Below are 17,126 nucleotides of genomic sequence, written 5' to 3' on the forward strand. Positions count from 1 at the left end.
GCTGGCCGGGCCGCATGTTTAGTGTTCAGGCTCCTTCAGGACTCACCTCTGGGAAGGCTCCCCGAGACCACCCGCACCCGGGTCCCCCTTCGCACCCTCCAGGCCATGGAGGCCGGGCAGTCCTTCCGCTGGTGCGTCTTCCCTACTGGATGGCAGGCCGCCCACGAGGTGGCTCCTGGTCCCTGTGCTTTCACTCCCCCACGCGCCCCTGCACACGGCACCGTCTCATCACATGCACCCGAGAGGAGATAAAACGTGCAGGTGCGGCCCTGGCTGGTCGGGGTCAGTGGCTAGAGCCTCAGCCCGGTACCATACCAGTCAAAGGCATGAACCTCGGCTGCCGTTTCCTGGCCCTGGTCGCGGCGCCTACAGGAAGCAACCAATCCATGTCTCTCTCAGATCGATGTTTCTCTTTCTCTATCCCCCTTCCTTCCATTCCCTCTAAAAATCAGTGGGAAAATAGCGTCAGGTGAGGATTATCAAACAAAACAAAACACCATGCATGTGTGGGTTGGAGCACATGGCGCACTGGAGCTGGGACCAGTTCATCGCAGCCGGGACCTACATAAGTCTGACTGTCCGGGGAAGGTGGGGCTGGACAGGCAGGACTTGACTCAGGGAGGACCCACCCTCAACCTTCCCGCCCCTCTCTTCTCCCCCACTTACCACCCCCCACCCTACCTCCTGCTGGAAGAAAGAACCACACGAGGAAAGCTAGAATTCAGGGTCCCAACCTTGGCCTCCGGGCTGGATGATGGGGGTATTGGCATCCGAGGGGGCACTGGGCTGGATGAGGGGGGTCTCGGGGTGCAGGAGGGGTCACTGGGCTGGATAAGGGGGGTCTCGGGGCGCACGAGGGGGCACTCACCCTGTAGCCAGGGCCCGCGTCCTCCACGAGCGCCGTGTTGTGGCCCTTGTGCCGCCCATCGCGCTCACAGCGCCAGCAGATAAGCTGGCCCTCGTCCTCGCAGAAGAGGTGCAGCCGCTCCCCATGCTCCTGGCAGGACAGCTCCTGGCAGGACAGCTCCTGCTCCTGCTCCCGGAGGGCGGCAATGAGGCTACCCAGCTGCTTGATGGGCCTCAGGCTGCCTTTCCGGAAGGGAGCCCGGCACTGGGGGCAGGAGAAGGTCTTGGTGTCCCTCTGGCTCCGCTGAGAGGACTTCAGGCTCATGAAGCCCAGGAGGCAGGCCTGGCAGTAGCTGTGGCCGCAGCTGATGCTCACAGGCTCGGCCATCAGGTGCAGGCAGATGGAGCAGGTGGCCTCCTCCCGCATCTTCTTGCTGGCGGAGGCCGACGCCATGCCTCTGCCGGAACCTGCAATGCCGGACCCAGAGGCTCCCACAGCGGAGGCGGCACACCCACCCCGAGCTTCCTCTGGGCGCCCGGCTGCCAGGCCTCACGGGCCTTGAGGTCTTATCTGGAGGGAGAAAAGTCTGAAGTGTGGACGCTGCAGAGAGTACAGCTGTGCTGTGGACTAGGGTGGGGACCCCGAGTCCCTTCACTGAAATGAAACAGAATTTAACGTGCAGATGTAGCCTCACCCCAGGATGTTTCTCCATTGATTTTTAGAGAGAGTGGTGGGGAGGGGGGAGGCAGAGAGACACACAGCCATGGGTTGCCTCCCACATGCACTCCGACCAGGGCCAGAGATGGAACCCACAGCCCAGGTACGTGCCCTTGACCGCAATCGAACCCAGGACCCTTCAGTCCACAGGCCAAGGCTCTCTCCACTGAGCCGCACCAGGTAGGACTGGTCACATTTCCATTGATTCATGGCCACCGGGGGCTGCAGGAAGCCCCAATAGAGACCATCCATCCGGGGAAGCTGGTGTTGGAGCCCAGACACAGGGAGGGCGAGAGCGAGGCGGGATGCCCCCAGGGACCCAGTGAGGGCCTGGGGGACTCTCCCACCTGAGGAACATGAGGGATAATCGGAATAACTGGTTCCAGGACCGTTTCTTTGCAACTTAAGGAACTGGATGGTTCAGGAAGATTCCATTGAAGCAGCGACTGTGGACCTGCTGGGCCTCCGCACCCCCAGCCTTTCCCCCGACTGCCCCCCACAGAGAAGGAAGGCTGGGCAGTGGGCTCAGTAGTTAGAGCGTCCACTGCGCACCGATGTGTCCCGGGTTCCATCCCGAGGTCTCTCTCTCTCTCTCTCTCTCTCTCTCTCTCTCCCGCTCCAGCCGCCCTCCCTTCCTTTCTCTGGAAGAAACAATAGAAAAAATCTCCTCCAGGGAAACCCACCCAGGATGAACCCGAGGTAAACACGGCACCTGAGACCCAGTGAGTCCCTCCAGGCCTCCCTCACCTGAGAGGCGTCCAGCCGGCTGGCTCAGTGGTTTAGCGTCAGCCTTTGGACCAGGAGGTCATGGCTCCATTCCCGGTCAGCGCACAGGCCTGGCTTAGAGGCTTGAACCCCAGTGGGGGGCGTGCAGGAGAAACATCATCGGTGTTTCTCTCTCTCCCTCTCCCTTCCTGTCTGAAATCAATACAAATATTCTTTTTAAATAAAGGAAAGGCCTGGGCTGGGCAGAGGGGCGGGTCCTGGAGGCCCAGTCAGGTGACCTCTCTCCTCCAGCCAGGACTGTCTCCCAGGAGAAGTTCCAGGCCCCTGCAACCCTGGGGGACGAGGGGAGGGGGAGCAAATGGGAAGACAAGACCCCAAGGTCCTCCAGGGAGGACCCAGGAACCAGAGAGCGAAGGAGGGACCCTGGGACCCTGGCCCGGGGCTGCAGCTCCTGGAGAGCCAGGCCTGCCCTCCTGGGAGTGGAGGGAGGCGGGCAGGTTGCAGATGGACCTTCCTGGGACCTGACAATGGAGGGAACACAACCAGGAATCCCTGAGACCACTGGACCCTCTTCCTCTGTAACCAGGCGGCCTCCGGAGCCACAGAGCGTTTCTGCTCAGAGTCCCTCCCGGGCGGTGATTTCCCGGGGACACACTGGGGTCCTCTGTGGCTGGGCTGTGTCCCCAGCACAGGACCTGCCCTCCAGGGGCCCCGGGGGCCTGTCCCGGCCTCCACTCCCCCCGCCTCGCACCCGGATCTCCTGAGGTTGGATCAGCTTGGAGTTTGGTGGAAGGGAAAGCGAACTCAGGTAAGGGCTGCGGGTCAGGGCCTGGAGGGACAGAGACTAGAGGCCCTGGTGTCTGACACACGCTCCTCGCTGCCACCCAGGCCCCCCACCGCACCCCCTCCTGTCCACACACCAGGTGTCACAATCCTACCTGGGAGACCCGCCCGGACCCTCCCCAGTACCTGGGCAAACACTGAGGCCACACGCTGGCGGGGCTGGAGGGAGTCACCTGGAGCAGCCACTTCCCAGGTCCTTGGCGGGATTCAAGTGAAAATGAAACTGCCTGCGGTGGGGGGCGGGCCCTGCTGGGTTTGGGGAGGAAACCAGGAAATGGCCCTAAGGGTTTGCACATGGATGGGCTGGGCCTGGCAGGGCAGGGAGAGGTGGGTCAAAGTCCTTCTTCTACAGCCACAGGGAAAGGGGACAAGTCCTCACGGGACCTGGGCTCTGGGCCAGCAGGAGCCTCTGAGGTCGGGGAGGGGCTCAGCCCACAGGCCCGACTGCAGCTCTTCCTGCCATGGCCACCGACCAACCCACTCGGGGACCGTCAGCTTCTGGGCGGATGTTATTTTATTTTTTCTATTTTTTAGGTCCCTATTCTTTCATCACTGCTCTGAAGGGGGCGGTGGAAAGGGCTGGTGACCTCTGCCCTCATTCTCCCCCTCAGTGTCGCTCTGCAGGGTCAGACACTGGTCAGCATCTCCACCAGTCAGCACCCAGCTGGGAGCCGGGAGCCATGGGAGGCCCCAGGCCACCGAGGGGGCGGCACTTAGAGTAAAGGGACTGCAGGGCCCAGCCCCTGTGTCAAGGGCTGATCATCAACCTACCTACAAGCCAAGAGCTCACAGTTCCATTCCTGGTCACATGCCCAGGTTGCAAGCTTGGTCCCCAGTGGGGAGCGTGCAGGGGCAGCCAATGGATGATTCTCATCATTGATGTTTCTCTCTCTCTCTCCCTTCCTCTCTGAAATCAATAAAAACATATTTTTTTATAAAGGACTGTCTACCCAACCTGGACTTACTGTTTTTATTTCCCAATCCTCACTTGAGGACGATTTTCCATCGATTTTTTAGAGAGAGTGGAAGGGAGGAGGGAGAAGAGGGGGGAGAGAGAGAAACGTCCACGAGAGAGACACATGGACCGAGGTTCGTGCCCTTGACCGGGAATCCAACCCGAGGCCGTTAGGTCCACAGGCCGACGCTCTGTCCACTGAGCGACGTTGATATTTTCGCTCCACAAACACTCAGGCTCCTCAGACACCCACCCTCCCCCAGGCTGTGTGACCCCCTCAGCTTCCTGTGGGGCAGCTTCTCTCCAGGCTTCTCCCATCTGCCTCTCGGGTGCCCCCTGGTGGTCGGGCAGGTTCACTGCTCAGCCCTGTGACCTGCTGGGGAAGGTCAGGCCACACAGAGGTGCCCAGGGCTGAGCCCAGCAGTCAATCCACAGCCTCCTGGGCTGCTTCCCCGGCTCCTCCCCCCACAGGGCTCCCCGGCCCCTTCCAGGTCTTGGGGTCCCTCGTGAGGATCCCGGAGAGGAAGAGGGAAGCTGGGACTCCCTGACTCTGCTGCCTTCTTCCCGGACCACAGAGAGCAGAGGCCCGGACCTCACCCTGAGGCCACAGTCCCCGCCATGAGGTGAAGGTTCGCCCCTGAGAGCTCTGGCTGCGGGATCCCTGGCAGACGGGGCCGGAGAGAAGGCAGACGGGGAAGATCACATGGGTTCACCCAGCCCCACTCCCCAAGGGTTAGAAGTCCCCTTTCCCGCCCTGGAGCCAGGGCCCGAGGCAGCCTGGTGACCCCGTGCGCATGGGGGTGGCAGCTGCCGGGGTCCAGGGGACAGCCCCTCCCAGGCCCGGGAACAGCGGGCGACCTGGGTGCGGGGTCAGCAGGGCCAGGTCACTGGGCTGCTTATGTGACAGCCCCGAGCGTGACCTTCATCAGCGGGGCCCATGCTGACTCAGCACACGGATGTGGACGCACAGACAGTGTGCCGTGTGCCGAGGCCACAGCTACATACAACACTTTTTTCTGGCAATTTGATGCAACAAATTGTTTTTATTCGTCCTAAGCAAACTCAGTCAGAGGCACAAATTGCACGAATTTTTAAGGGAAAAAACAGATTCTAGGGACATGCGGCTGGCACACCCAGAATAGGCAGTGAGTAAGCAGACAGAGATGTGAGCTGGGAGCCAGCTGGTGTGGCTCAGGTGTTGAGCAGTGACCTATGATCCAGGAGGTCAGGGTTCAATTCCCGGTCAGGGCACAGGCCCGGGTTGTGGGCTCTGCATCCGAATTGGGTACAAGTGTGACAGGTTTCCTGTGTCCGGTTCCCACCATCACCTGCACGGCTTCCTCACTCTGACCCGTGGACATTTAACCCCACGGCTTCTGCTGACGCTCTGGTTCCAAACAAAACTCTGCGTAAGCTCCTGGGTCCACCTCATCGTCAATATCATCCAAGTACGGTCACCACCCGGACACACCTGCTCCGTTTTCTTCACAATCTGGAAAATGAGTCTTCTCTTCAACTCACTCTTTTTTGTTTTTAATAAATCTTGATTGTTGAAAGTATCACATATGTCCTCCCCCCTCCACCTCCCCTCCCCCCTCAGGTCACTCCTGAGATGAATCCTGGTCATTGGGATCAGCTGCAGGGAGAGGAACTCCATCCGCTGAACCCAATGGCGGTTCCGTCACAAAACAGTTGGGATCATTCTCAGGAGCTGCTTCTCTTGATGTTGAGGTGACAGGGACTCTCCCCCAGTTACTTAACCGAAGCTCTACAAGCTTCAACAGCATCAGCCTCACGTCTACACTGCAGGGCGCATCCAGGGAGACCTTTGCAATCCCCTGGATAACGTCTTCCATGTCCGTCTTTCCTTGTCTTTTCCAGGCATCTTCCAAGGCGGGCCCTGTCAACTTCAGTAATTTTACTGCACAAATTAGGTTATCGTCCACGGGGTGAGAAAGCAGGACATCCAAAAACCCCTGGAGAAAAGCTACTCGAGCCTCTGTATTCGCCCCTTCAATCTCCAGAGGAAGAATAAATTCTCCCACAAAGAGCACAAACTTGTGGAATCGTTTCCGAGCTGCTTCATCCCCCTTGACAGCTTGATCACTAAGGTCATATTCAGTCTGTAATCTTTGAAGGAGCACTTGGCGGAAGCTGTCCCTCTGTGAGCTACTGGTCAGGTGTTGGGACAGGTAATTACACAGGCGAGCTCCCCTGGAGCGGAACCTTGGCACGGACGTGGCCTGTTCATAGATAAGGTCCACAAGTTCTTGCAAAGCCTCGTCCCTGGTGACCCGGCCGCTCAGGGTCTCTGCAAACTGCTCCATGTCAGTTTCACAACTGCCAGGCTGCTCTGTCAGATGGTCCAAGAAATCCCAAACCAATACGGACAGAGGGAGACCATCCTCGCAGGGTCCTGGTGATTAGAAGAACCTCAAGGGTAGAATTCAGGGCGCTGGCTGTCAGCATCTGGAGTCTAGTTTGTTTCAAGAATGTCCCCTTGGAGGGTGGGGACGGGGCGGCTGGAGGCGGGCTCTGCTCCCAACACAGTTCATTTGGATAAGACCAGGCTGTGCTCTGGAGTCTGAGCCTTGTTTCGGACCAGCGATGGGAGCTCAGGGTTCTGACCATAAAGTAGAAACCCTCCCATTTGTCCCCAAGACCCGTGGGGTGGAGGTTGCAGTGAGCTCGGTCCCCTGGGGGCTTAGCAACGCCCTCACCTACCTTGATGGCTCCTCAACTGTTTGCTCAGGTCAAAGCAAAACTCGGAGACTTTGCACTTGGTCTCAATCTCCAAGGACAGGGCCTCCGGCGTCTCCAGCCGCACAGCCTGGCTCCTGGGGGAGCAGAGGCCAGAGCTGCTCAGGGGGCACCCCGCGACTCTGCACCTCACTCGCCTCACCTTCCCTTCAGCACTCACCTGCTCAGGGCGCCCTTCACGTCCTGCGGGAAACAAAGGCACAGGTGAGTGTGGGAACACCAGGCTGATGGGGCTGCTGCTCCCTCCCAGAGGCACAGGGCAGGCCCGGCCTTGGGTTCGGATGGGATGGGGGCTTATACCCTGGTCGGCAGAGCACCTGGATGACACTGAAGAGCAATCCTGTTCTTTTAAATCTTAGGACACACACACTAACGGGAACAGGGGTACGTTTATTACATGTGAACAGGAGTTAAGTTTTTGTTAAGTTTCCTTCCCAAGCCCTGAGCGAAGTGACTGGGGAGGTGACTGAGCTGTGAGGCCAGCGAGCAGAACCCATGAGCAGGGTCAGGCCCACCCACCAGGAGCCAAAACACCATCTGACCAACAGCATCTCCCCGCCTGGGGACTGAGGACAAGAGCTGACGGCTGAGACCCCCAGGGCTGCACACAGCACCCAGCCCCTTCCCCTTTGTAGTCCTGTCCCTGCACCTGCTGGGAGACAGGACTGGATGGGTGTAAGCGCCCTGCCTGCTGGGTGGGCCACCTTCTCAGTAAACAAATGCCTTTTCTGACTCATCCCTGCCTTCTTGACTGGACACAGCGACAGGCAGCCAAGCCCACCTGGGGGTTTCTGGGTAACAGACGGACACCCCGGGCAACGATCCCCACTCTGGCCTCTGGACGGTCAGCACAGCAGGACACCTCTCAGTCTCTGAGCCTGGTGCCTCCTTGCTGAGGTGCTGGGGAGCCTGCGGCTGCTTAGGGGGGTGGGGAGCCCAGCAAGCTCCCTCTGGCCTCACCTCCCTCAGAGCGCACCTGCCAGAGGCCACCTGTCACAAACCCTCTTGGTTCTTGGTGGTGGGTGGATGCACGGCGCCCAGACTGGGCCCTGAGGTGGCGGCCACAGTGACCCAGAGGGCGGAGCAGCCATGAGACATGGTCACCCTGAGGGGCGCCCTCCTGTTCCACCAGCCGGACGTGGAACCAGCAGCGGCCGGGGAGGTTCACCTTCCTGAGGCTAAAAGTGAAGCATAGTAACCTCCATCTTGTATAGAAAACTGCTGTTAAAATTCTCTGCTGTTGTTAGATAATCCCTTGTTCTGTAAACTCTGTCATTATAAATTTTGTCACTTTAAGACAGTCTGTTATTCTGTAAAATAACTTTGTTTTTAGTTCAAATAATAGAAAAAGATCAACTTACCTGTCTGACCTTGCAAACTAGCCATCCAATGTAATAGACTAAAATAGACTAATACTGATAATAATTATGCCACATACAAACTCATTATGTATTCAAGGTTACAACTGTGTGTAACATGAACTCACAGAGAGCCCTTTGGAATATCTGCAAACAAAGAGGCTCATAAGGTATAAATACCGGAAACTTCCTGCTTGAGTTGCTCGGAGATTTGGAAAGAGACACCTCCCTCTGGGCCCCACACAATAAACGACTCCTAGTTAATTGGCTCATTAAGGCCTGTTGTATCTCACTCGATGATTTACCATAAACAGAAGGAGGGCCCATCAGCCCAGGCTCACCCACCACTCATGGGGCGGCCCCACCTGGTCCCCGCCATCACCTGACCTTCAGGATTCTGTGCCCCTGGACACAGGCACCTGGGAGCGGAAGCCATCCCCTGAGCCTGTTCAGCCGAGGATCCCAACCCCCTACCTGCAGGGGGATTTCATTTTTCTTGATCCTCACCCAAGGATAATTTTCCATTGATTTTTAGGGAGAGTGTGAGGGAGAGGGAGAGACAGAGAGAAACATCGATGTGAGAGAAACATATCGATTGGTTGCCTCCTCCACAAGCCCTGACCACAGCCTGGGCCAGAGAGGAGCCTGCAACCAAGGTACGTGCCCTTGACCAGAATCGAACCCAGGACCCTTCGGTCCTCAGGCTGATGCTCTATCCACTGAAAACACTGGAGTTTTGAGCAAAATCACAATTCTCTGATTTATATATAGAGCCCTGTAGATCATGGAGCCACCTTGTAGATTTTACCTGTTCAATATTCTGAAAGCAATAGAATTACTCCAGCTGGTGTGGCTCAATGGTTGAGCATCAACCTATGAACCAGGAGGTCAGGGTATGATTCCCTGTCAGGGCACATGTCCAGGTTGCAGGTCTGATCAATGATTCCCTCTCATCATTAATGTTTCTATCTCTCTCTCCCTCTCCATTCCTCTCTCAAATCAAATTTTAAAAAAACACGTTAAAAATGATAAGAAATAAAAATAAAAGAAATATGCCTTTATGCCCTAGCCGGTTTAGCTCAGTGGATAGAGCGTCGGCCTGTGGACTGAAGGGTCCCAAGTTCAATTCAGGTCAAGGGCATACGCCTTGGTTGCAGCCTTGATCTCAGGCCTAGAGCTAGGGCACCTGTGGGAGGCAACCAATCAATGTGTCCCTCTCCCATCCACGTTTCTCTGTCTCTCTCTCCCTCTCCCTTCCACTCTCTCTAAAACCAATGGAACAATATCCATAAATGAGAGTTAACAAAATGACTAAATAAGAATAAGAGAAATCTGCCTTTAAGTCCCCCACACTGATGTGCCACCGCTGAGCGAGGCAGGCAGTTCTGTGTTCCCACGCGGCCCCCCCCCCCCCAGCAGTTCCAGCCCCGCCCCCTTGGGGTCCTCCCAGGGCTCAGCCTCACCTGCAGCAGCTTCTGGGCGGAGCCCTGGCATCGCTCCTCCAGCTCCAGGATGTGGCTCTCGAGCTCCTGGCTCTGCTGCCACAGGTCGGCCTCACTGCCCCTCAGTCTCTGCAGAGTGCGCTCTCTCTCGCTCTCCAGTCTCTGCAGATACAACCTCTCCTCCTCCCTCAGGAAGCTGTGCAGCTTCTGGAATTCCGCCTGGATTTTCTGTCTCTGAGCCTCTATCTTCTCCTACAGTCAAGAGAGGACGCTCAGCCCGGCTGGCGGGGTCAGTGGTTGAGCATCCATCTGTGACCCAGGAGGTCACATTGGATTCCCGGTCAGGGCACAGGCCCGGGTTGCGGGCTCCATCCCCAGTGGGGGGCGTGCAGGAGGCAGCGATCCATGATTCTCTCTCCTCTTGGATGTTTCTATCTCTCCCTTTGTCTCTGAAATAAATACAAAAATAAAACTTAAAAGAAAGAAAGTTGGAAACCCAGTGGGGACGGCTCTCAGTAAACAGGCATGTGAATCTGCGGCTCCGACAAGCACTGGCCTCCTGGCCATTTCCTGCTGGAAGGAGGCGGGGGGAGGGGATGAGCTCTCATCAATGGGGACAAGGAGGACAATGGCTTCTTCTCGGGGCTCCACCTGCTGCTCTGGTTCAGTGACACCATCCCTGTGCTTGGCCCGATCAGACCCTACGCCTAAGCGCCAGGACAGACAGAGCTTGACACCAAGAAATCCCTGTTCTTTTTGCTCTTGTTGTCCTTAATCCTGAGCCCAGGGTATTCTCTCCATTGATTGTTACAGAGAGGGGAGTGGCAGGGAGGGAGGGAGAGAGAGAGGAACGTCATTGTGACAGAGACATGGACTATTGCCTCCTGCACACGCCTGAGCCCAGGGGGGTGCCCTCCAGCGGCCAAGGCGAGAGCCCCCCATTCTCACCTCCCAATGGGCGATCTGCGTCGCCGTGACAGCTTTCTGGTTCGTGCATTCCTCTTCCAGCTGCCTCAGTTTCCTCACCACTTCCTGGAGCTTTTCCTGGAGGAAGAAATGGAGTGACCCTTGCTGACCACATCTCCCTTCTCCCTCTGACGGGAAGAACCTGGATGTCAGTGCCCGGGGCTCTCTCTGTCCCTGTCAACCTGACTCTCCTCTCGGCTAATGGCCAGGACAGCCTGAGGGGGACCTAGACTGAGCTGATTGGAAGGCTCGGCGACACCTGCCTTTCCCCTATACACCCCGCCTCCTGGCTGTACGTTTGCTGTGGGCCCTCTCACAGGAGAGCCCTCTCTTTTCTCAGCACTCCTACATACCGATAATTTTTTTTATTTTTAAAAATCTATACTAATAAAAGGATAATATGCAAATTGGTCACAACGCCCTCACAATCACAACTGGATATGTTAATTCGTCATGAGCAGATATGCTAATTAGTCACAACCAGTATGCAAATTGCCCATCACTCCAACATACAAGATGGCTGCCCCCAGGTGGCCACAAGATGGCCAGCAGGGGAGGGCAGTTGGGGGTGATTCGGCCGGCAGAGGAACACTTAGGCGTCAATCTGGCTGGCAGGGGAGTGGTAATGGGTTGATCAGGCCGGCAGGCAGGCGAGCGGTTGGGATCCTGCAGTCCTGGATTGTGAGAGGAATGCCTGACTGCCCGTTTTGGCCCCATCCTTGGGGCAGTTGGGCATCCCTCAAGGGTTCCCAGATTGGAGAGGATGCAGGCTGGGCTGAAGGAAACCCCTCCCCAGTGCACAGATTTCGTGCACTGGGCCTCTAGTATGCATATATTGTTGTTATTTTCAGAGAGGGAGAGAGAGAAACATCATTGATGAGAGAGAATCATGGATCTGCTCCTTCCTGATCACCCTCTACTATGGAGCGAGCCACAACCAGGACGTGTGCCCCGAAAAGCATCCAACTGTGACTCCTGGTTCCTAGGTCGATGCTCAACCATTGAGCCACATTGGCTTGGCTGCATGGTTAGTGTTTAGGCTCCTTCAAGACTCACATCTGGGAGGGCTCCCCAGGACCACCCGCACCCGGGGTCCCCCTTCTAACCCCCCAGGCCATGGAGGCTGGGCAGTCCTTCTGCTGGTGTGTCTTCCCTACTGGACGGCAGGCCGCCAAGGAGGTGGCGTCCTGGTCCCTGTGCTTTTAACACTCCTGCTCACCCCTACACAGGGCGCCGTCTCATTACATTGACCCCACAGGAGATAAAACACACAGGTGCGGCCCTGGCTGGTCTTGCTCAGTGGCTAGAGCCTCAGCCCACGGCCTGAAGGGTCCCAGGTGAAATTTCAGTCAAAGGTATGAACCTTGGCTGCCGTTTACGGGCCTGATTGCGGTGCCTGCAGGAGGCAACCAATCCGTGTCTTTCTCAGATCATTGTTTTCTCTCTTCCCCACCCTTCCACTCTCTCTAAAAATCAATGGAAAACTATCCTCAGGTGAGGATTATCAAACAAAACAAAACACCACGCATGTGTGGGTTGGAGCGCAAGGCGCACTGGAGCTGGGACCAGTTCATTACGCAGCCGGGACCTGGATGAGTCTGACCATCCAAGGAGATGGGGCTGGACAGCCGGGACTTGATTCAGGGAGGACCCACCCTAAACCTTCCCCTGGCCCCCCAGAATATTGAGAAAGCAAGAATTTGGGGTCTCAAACTTGGTCTCCCAGCTGCATGATGGAGGTCTTGGAGCACATGAGGAGGCACGGGGCTGGTGATGGGGATGTCGGGGCACAAGAGGGGGCACTCACCCTGTAGCTAGGGCCCACGTCCTCCACGAGCGCCGTGTTGTGGCCCTTGTGCCGAGGGTCATGCTCGCAGCGCCAGCAGATGAGCTGGTCGTCGTCGTGGCAGAAGAGGTGCAGCCGCTCCCCGTGCTCCTGGCAGGACAGCTCCTGCTCCTGCTCCTGCTGCTGCTGCTGCTGCTGCTGCTCCTGCTCCCGGAGGGCGGCAATGAGGTTGCCCAGCTGCTTGATGGGCCGCAGGCTGCCTCTCTGGAAGGGAGCCTGGCACTGGGGGCAGGAGAAGGTCTCCCTGTGTTGCTGGCTCCCAGGGGAGGAGAAGGTGGGCGAGTCCCTGTGGCTCTGCTGGGAGGAGGAGCTCAGGCCCATGAAGCACAAGAGGCAGGCCTGGCAGTAGCTGTGGCCGCAGCTGATGCTCACGGGCTCGGCCATCAGGTGCAGGCAGATGGGGCAGGTGGCCTCCTCCTCCATCTTCTTCCTGGTGGACGCCGACGCCATGCCTCTGCCGGAAGCTGCAATGCCGGACACAGAGGCTCCCACAGCGGAGGCGGCACACCCACCCCGAGCTTCCTGTGGGCGCCCGGCTGCCAGGCCCCTCGGGCCTTGAGGTCTTATCTGGAGGGAAGAGAGGTCTGCAGTGTGGACGCTGCAGAGAGTACAGCTGTGCTGTGCACTAGGGTGGGGACCCCGATTCCATTCACTGAAATGAAACAGAATTTAACATGCAGATGTAGCCTCACCCCAGGATGTTAATCCATTGATTTTTAGAGAGAGTGGTGGGGAGGGAGGAGACAGAGAGACACACACATCCATGGGCTGCCTCCCACATGCACTCCGACCAGGGCCAGAGATGGAACCCACAACCCAGGTACGTGCCCTTGACCGCAATCGAACCCAGGACCCTTCAGTCCACAGGCCAAGGCTCTATCCACTGAGCCGCACCGGGTAGGACTGGTCACATTTCCATTGATTCATGGCCACCGGGGGCTGCAGGAAGCCCCAATAGAGACCATCCATCAGGGGAAGCTGGTGTTGGAGCCCAGACACAGGGAGGGCGAGAGCGAGGCGGGATGCCCCAGGGACCCAGTGAGGGCCCGGGGGATTCTCCCACCTGAGGAACATGAGGAATAATCGGAATAACTGGTTCCAGGACCGTTTCTTTGCAACTTAAGGAACTGGATGGTTCAGGAAGATTCCATTGAAGCAGCGACTGTGCACCTGCTGAGCCTGTGCACCCCCAGACTTTCCCCCGACTGCCCCCCACAGAGAACAAAGGCTGGGCAGTGGGCTCAGTAGTTAGAGCGTCCACTGTGCACCGATGTGTCCCGGGTTCCATCCCGAGGTCTCTCTCTCTCTCCTGCTCCAGCCGCCCTCCCTTCCTTTCTCTGGAAGAAACAATAGAAAAAATCTCCTCCAGGGAAACCCACCCAGGATGAACCCGAGGTAAACACGGCACCTGAGACCCAGTGAGTCCCTCCAGGCCTCCCTCACCTGAGAGGTGTCCAGCCGGCTGGCTCAGTGGTTTAGCGTCAGCCTTTGGACCAGGAGGTCAGGGTTCGATTCCTGGTCAGCGCACAGGCCTGGCTTAGAGGCTCGATCCCCAGTGGGGGGCGTGCAGGAGAAACATCACCGGTGTTTCTCTCTCTCCCTCTCCCTTTCTCTCTGAAATCAATACAAATATTTTTTTTAAATAAAGGAAAGGCCTGGGCTGGGCAGAGGGGTGGGTCCTGGAGGCCCAGTCAGGTGACCTCTCTCCTCCAGCCAGGACTGTCTCCCAGGAGAAGTTCCAGGCACCTGTAACCCTGGGGGACGAGGGGAGGGGGAGCAAATGGGGAGACAAGACCCCAAGGTCCTCCAGGGAGGACCCAGGAACCAGAGAGCAAAGGAGGGACCCTGGGACCCTGGCCCGGGGCTGCAGCTCCTGGAGAACCAGGCCTGCCCTCCTGGGAGCGGAGGGAGGCGGGGAGGTTGCAGATGGACCTTCCTGGGACCTGACAATGGAGGGAACACAGCCAGGAATCCCTGAGACCCCTGGACCCTCTTCCTCTGTAACCAGGCGGCCTCCGGAGCCACAGAGCGTTTCTGCTCAGAGTCTCTCCCGGGCGGTGATTTCCCGGGGACACACCGGGGTCCTCTGTGGCTGGGCTGTGTCCCCAGGACAGGACCTGCCTTCCAGGGGCCCCGGGGCCTGTCCTGGTCTCCACTCCCCCCGCCTCGCACCCGGATCTCCTGAGGTTGGATCAGCTTGGAGTTTGGTGGAAGCAAAAGCGGCCTCGGGAAGGGCTGGGGGGCAGGGCCTGGAGGGACAGAGGCCAGGGGCCCTGGTGCAGTGATGGCGAACCTTTTGAGCTCGGCGTGTTAGCATTTTGAAAAACCCTAACTTAACTCTGGTGCCGTGTCACATATAGAAATTTTTGATATTTGCAACCATAATAAAACGAAGACTTATATTTTTGATATTTATTTTATATATTTAAATGCCATTTAACACAGAAAAATCAACCCAAAAAATGAGCTCTTGTGTCACCTCTGACACACGCGTCATAGGTTCACCATCACTCCCCTGGTGTCTGAAACACGCCCCTCTCTGCCGCCCGGGCCCCCACCCCACCCACCTCCTGTCCACACACCAGGTGTCACGACCCTCCCTGCCAGACCCGCCCGCACCCTCCCCAGTACCTGGGCAAACACTGAGGCCACACACTCGATGGAAAGAGTCGCTTGGAAAAGCTGTTAGGTCAGAGCGAGCCCAGGATCGGATACTTGCGGACCTGTGATGAGATAATGGACCCGCCCTGGAATTGCTAACAGATCAGCGTGCCAGACGCAGATACCGGCTTCTTGCTGGATCCACAACAACCACACACAGATACTGACTCCTTCCTGAATACCCTGCCGACCCCCTGTGGCAGAAACTTCCTCAGTTCATGTCCCTGCCCTTCACCCAACCGCAGTATAGAAAAGCGCCCCCCTCCCTGTTGCCGGGAATCCACGAGCCCTCTCTTTGGGGATCGTGGGTCACCCTGGAACGCAGAATAAAACCTTTCCTTTTCTGATAGACTCGACCCTCTTTATTTCCTACGCCACCTCCTGCGCCACCAAAGCTAACAAAAGCTACTTCCCAGGTCCTGGGCAGGACTCAGGGAGAAATGAAACTGCCTGTGGTGGGTGGGGTGCTGCTGGGTTTGGGGAGGAAAACAGGAAATGGCCCTAAGGGTTTGCACGTGGCTGGGCTGGGCCTGGCAGGGCGGGGAGAGGTGGGAAGAAGTCAGTCTACAGCCACAGGGAAAGGGGACAAGTCCTCACGGGACCTGGGCTCTGGGCCAGCAGGAGCCTCTGAGGTCGGGGAGGGGCTCAGCCCACAGGCCCAACTGCAGCTCTTCCTGCCATGGCCACCGACCAACCCACTCGGGGACCGTCAGCTTCTGGGCGGATGTTATTTTATTTGTTGCTATTTTTAGGTCCCTATTCTTTCATCACTGCTCTGAAGGGGGCGGTGGAAAGGGCTGGTGACCTCTGCCCTCGTTCTCCCCCTCAGCGTCGCTCTGCAGGGTCAGACACTGGTCAGCATCACCACCAGTCAGCACCCAGCTGGGAGCCGGGAGCCATGGGAGGCCCCAGGCCACTGAGGGGGCGGCACTTAGAGCCAAAGGACTGCAGGGCCCAGCCCCTGTATCAGGGGTTGATCATCAACCTACTTACGAGCCAAGAGCTCACAGTTCCATTCCTGGTCACAGGCCCAGGTTGCAGGCTTGATCCCCAGTGGGGGGCGTGCAGGGGCAGCTAATGGATGATTCTCATCATTGATGTTTCTCTCTCTCCCTTCCTCTCTGAAATCAATAAAAAACATATTTTTTTTATAAAGGACTGTCTGCCCAACCTGGACTTACTGTTTTTATTTCCCAATCCTCACTTGAGGACGATTTTCATCGATTTTTTAGAGAGAGTGGAAGGGAGGAGGGAGAAGAGGGGGAGAGAGAGAAACGTCCATGTGAGAGACACATGGACCGAGGTTCGTTCCCTTGACCGGGAATCCAACCCGAGGCCCTTAGGTCCACAGGCCGACGCTCTGTCCACTGAGCGACGTTGATATTTTCACTCCACAAACACTCAGGCTCCTCAGACCCCCCCACCCCCACCCCCCAGGCTGTGTGACCCCCTCAGCTTCCTGTGGGGCAGCTCCTCTCTAGGCTTCTCCCATCTGCCTCGCGGGTGCCCCCTGGTGGTCGGGCAGGTTCACTGCTCAGCCCTGTGACCTGCTGGGGAAGGTCAGGCCACACAGAGGAGCCCAGGGCTGAGCCCAGCAGTCAAACCACAGCCTCCTGGGCTGCTTCCCCGGCTCCTCCCCCCACAGGGCTCCCCGGCCTCTTCCAGGTCTTGGGGTCCCTTGTGAGGATCCCTGAGAGGAAGAGGGAAGCTGGGACTCCCTGACTCTGCTGCCTTCTTCCCGGACCACAGAGAGCAGAGGCCCGGACCTCACCCTGAGGCCACAGTCCCGCCATGAGGTGAAGGTTCGCCCCTGAGAGCTCTGGCTGCGGGATCCCTGGCAGACGGGGCGGGAGAGAAGGCAGACGGGGAAGATCACATGGGTTCACCCAGCCCTACTCCCCGAGGGTTAGAAGTCCCCTTTCCCGCCCTGGAGCCAGGGCCCGAGGCAGCCTGGTGACCCCGTGCCCATGGGGGTGGCAGCTGCCGGGGTCCAGGGGACAGCCCC

The 17,126-nt window shown here is 57.8% G+C and overlaps 2 protein-coding genes across 8 annotated transcripts in view; both read right to left on the reverse strand.

Annotated features, from left to right (window-relative positions):
- LOC138996400 (E3 ubiquitin-protein ligase TRIM38-like) overlaps positions 1–17,126 on the reverse strand; it is a 45,470-nt gene that overhangs the window by 7,888 nt on the left and 20,456 nt on the right. The window contains exons 1-3 of one of the 5 annotated variants that reach the window (XM_070397610.1): positions 3,260–3,336; positions 2,312–2,482; positions 869–1,417 (exon numbers count right to left, since the gene is read on the reverse strand). In XM_070397610.1, the coding sequence (XP_070253711.1) occupies positions 869–1,300 (432 nt within the window). In that variant the 5' untranslated portion in view covers positions 1,301–1,417; positions 2,312–2,482; positions 3,260–3,336. Of the gene's footprint in view, positions 1–868; positions 1,502–2,311; positions 2,483–3,259; positions 3,346–17,126 lie in introns of those variants that run through there. The other 4 variants (XM_070397609.1, XM_070397612.1, XM_070397611.1 and 1 more) reach the window with 4 other exon arrangements.
- Positions 5,118–15,550, reverse strand: LOC138996394 (uncharacterized). 3 transcript variants are annotated; one of them, XM_070397596.1, is made up of 8 exons: positions 15,092–15,550; positions 13,904–14,074; positions 12,422–13,027; positions 10,597–10,692; positions 9,670–9,900; positions 7,009–7,031; positions 6,813–6,925; positions 5,118–6,504 (listed from the first exon to the last, which is right to left on the reverse strand). In XM_070397596.1, exons 3-8 carry the CDS (start codon positions 12,908–12,910, stop codon positions 5,690–5,692), a joined length of 1,767 nt encoding a protein of 588 aa, XP_070253697.1. In that variant the 5' UTR covers positions 12,911–13,027; positions 13,904–14,074; positions 15,092–15,550; the 3' UTR covers positions 5,118–5,689. The 3 variants fall into 3 exon arrangements, with proteins under 3 accessions (XP_070253697.1, XP_070253698.1, XP_070253696.1); XM_070397597.1 differs by lacking the exon at positions 13,904–14,074; XM_070397595.1 differs by lacking the exons at positions 13,904–14,074; positions 15,092–15,550 and adding an exon at positions 13,524–13,656 and having other exon boundaries at positions 12,422–13,112.

This window comes from Myotis yumanensis, unplaced genomic scaffold (assembly GCF_028538775.1).
Source record: "Myotis yumanensis isolate MYYU_CA2020_CCGP unplaced genomic scaffold, mMyoYum1.0.hap1 SCAF_17, whole genome shotgun sequence".
NCBI classification, from domain to species: domain Eukaryota; kingdom Metazoa; phylum Chordata; class Mammalia; order Chiroptera; family Vespertilionidae; genus Myotis; species Myotis yumanensis.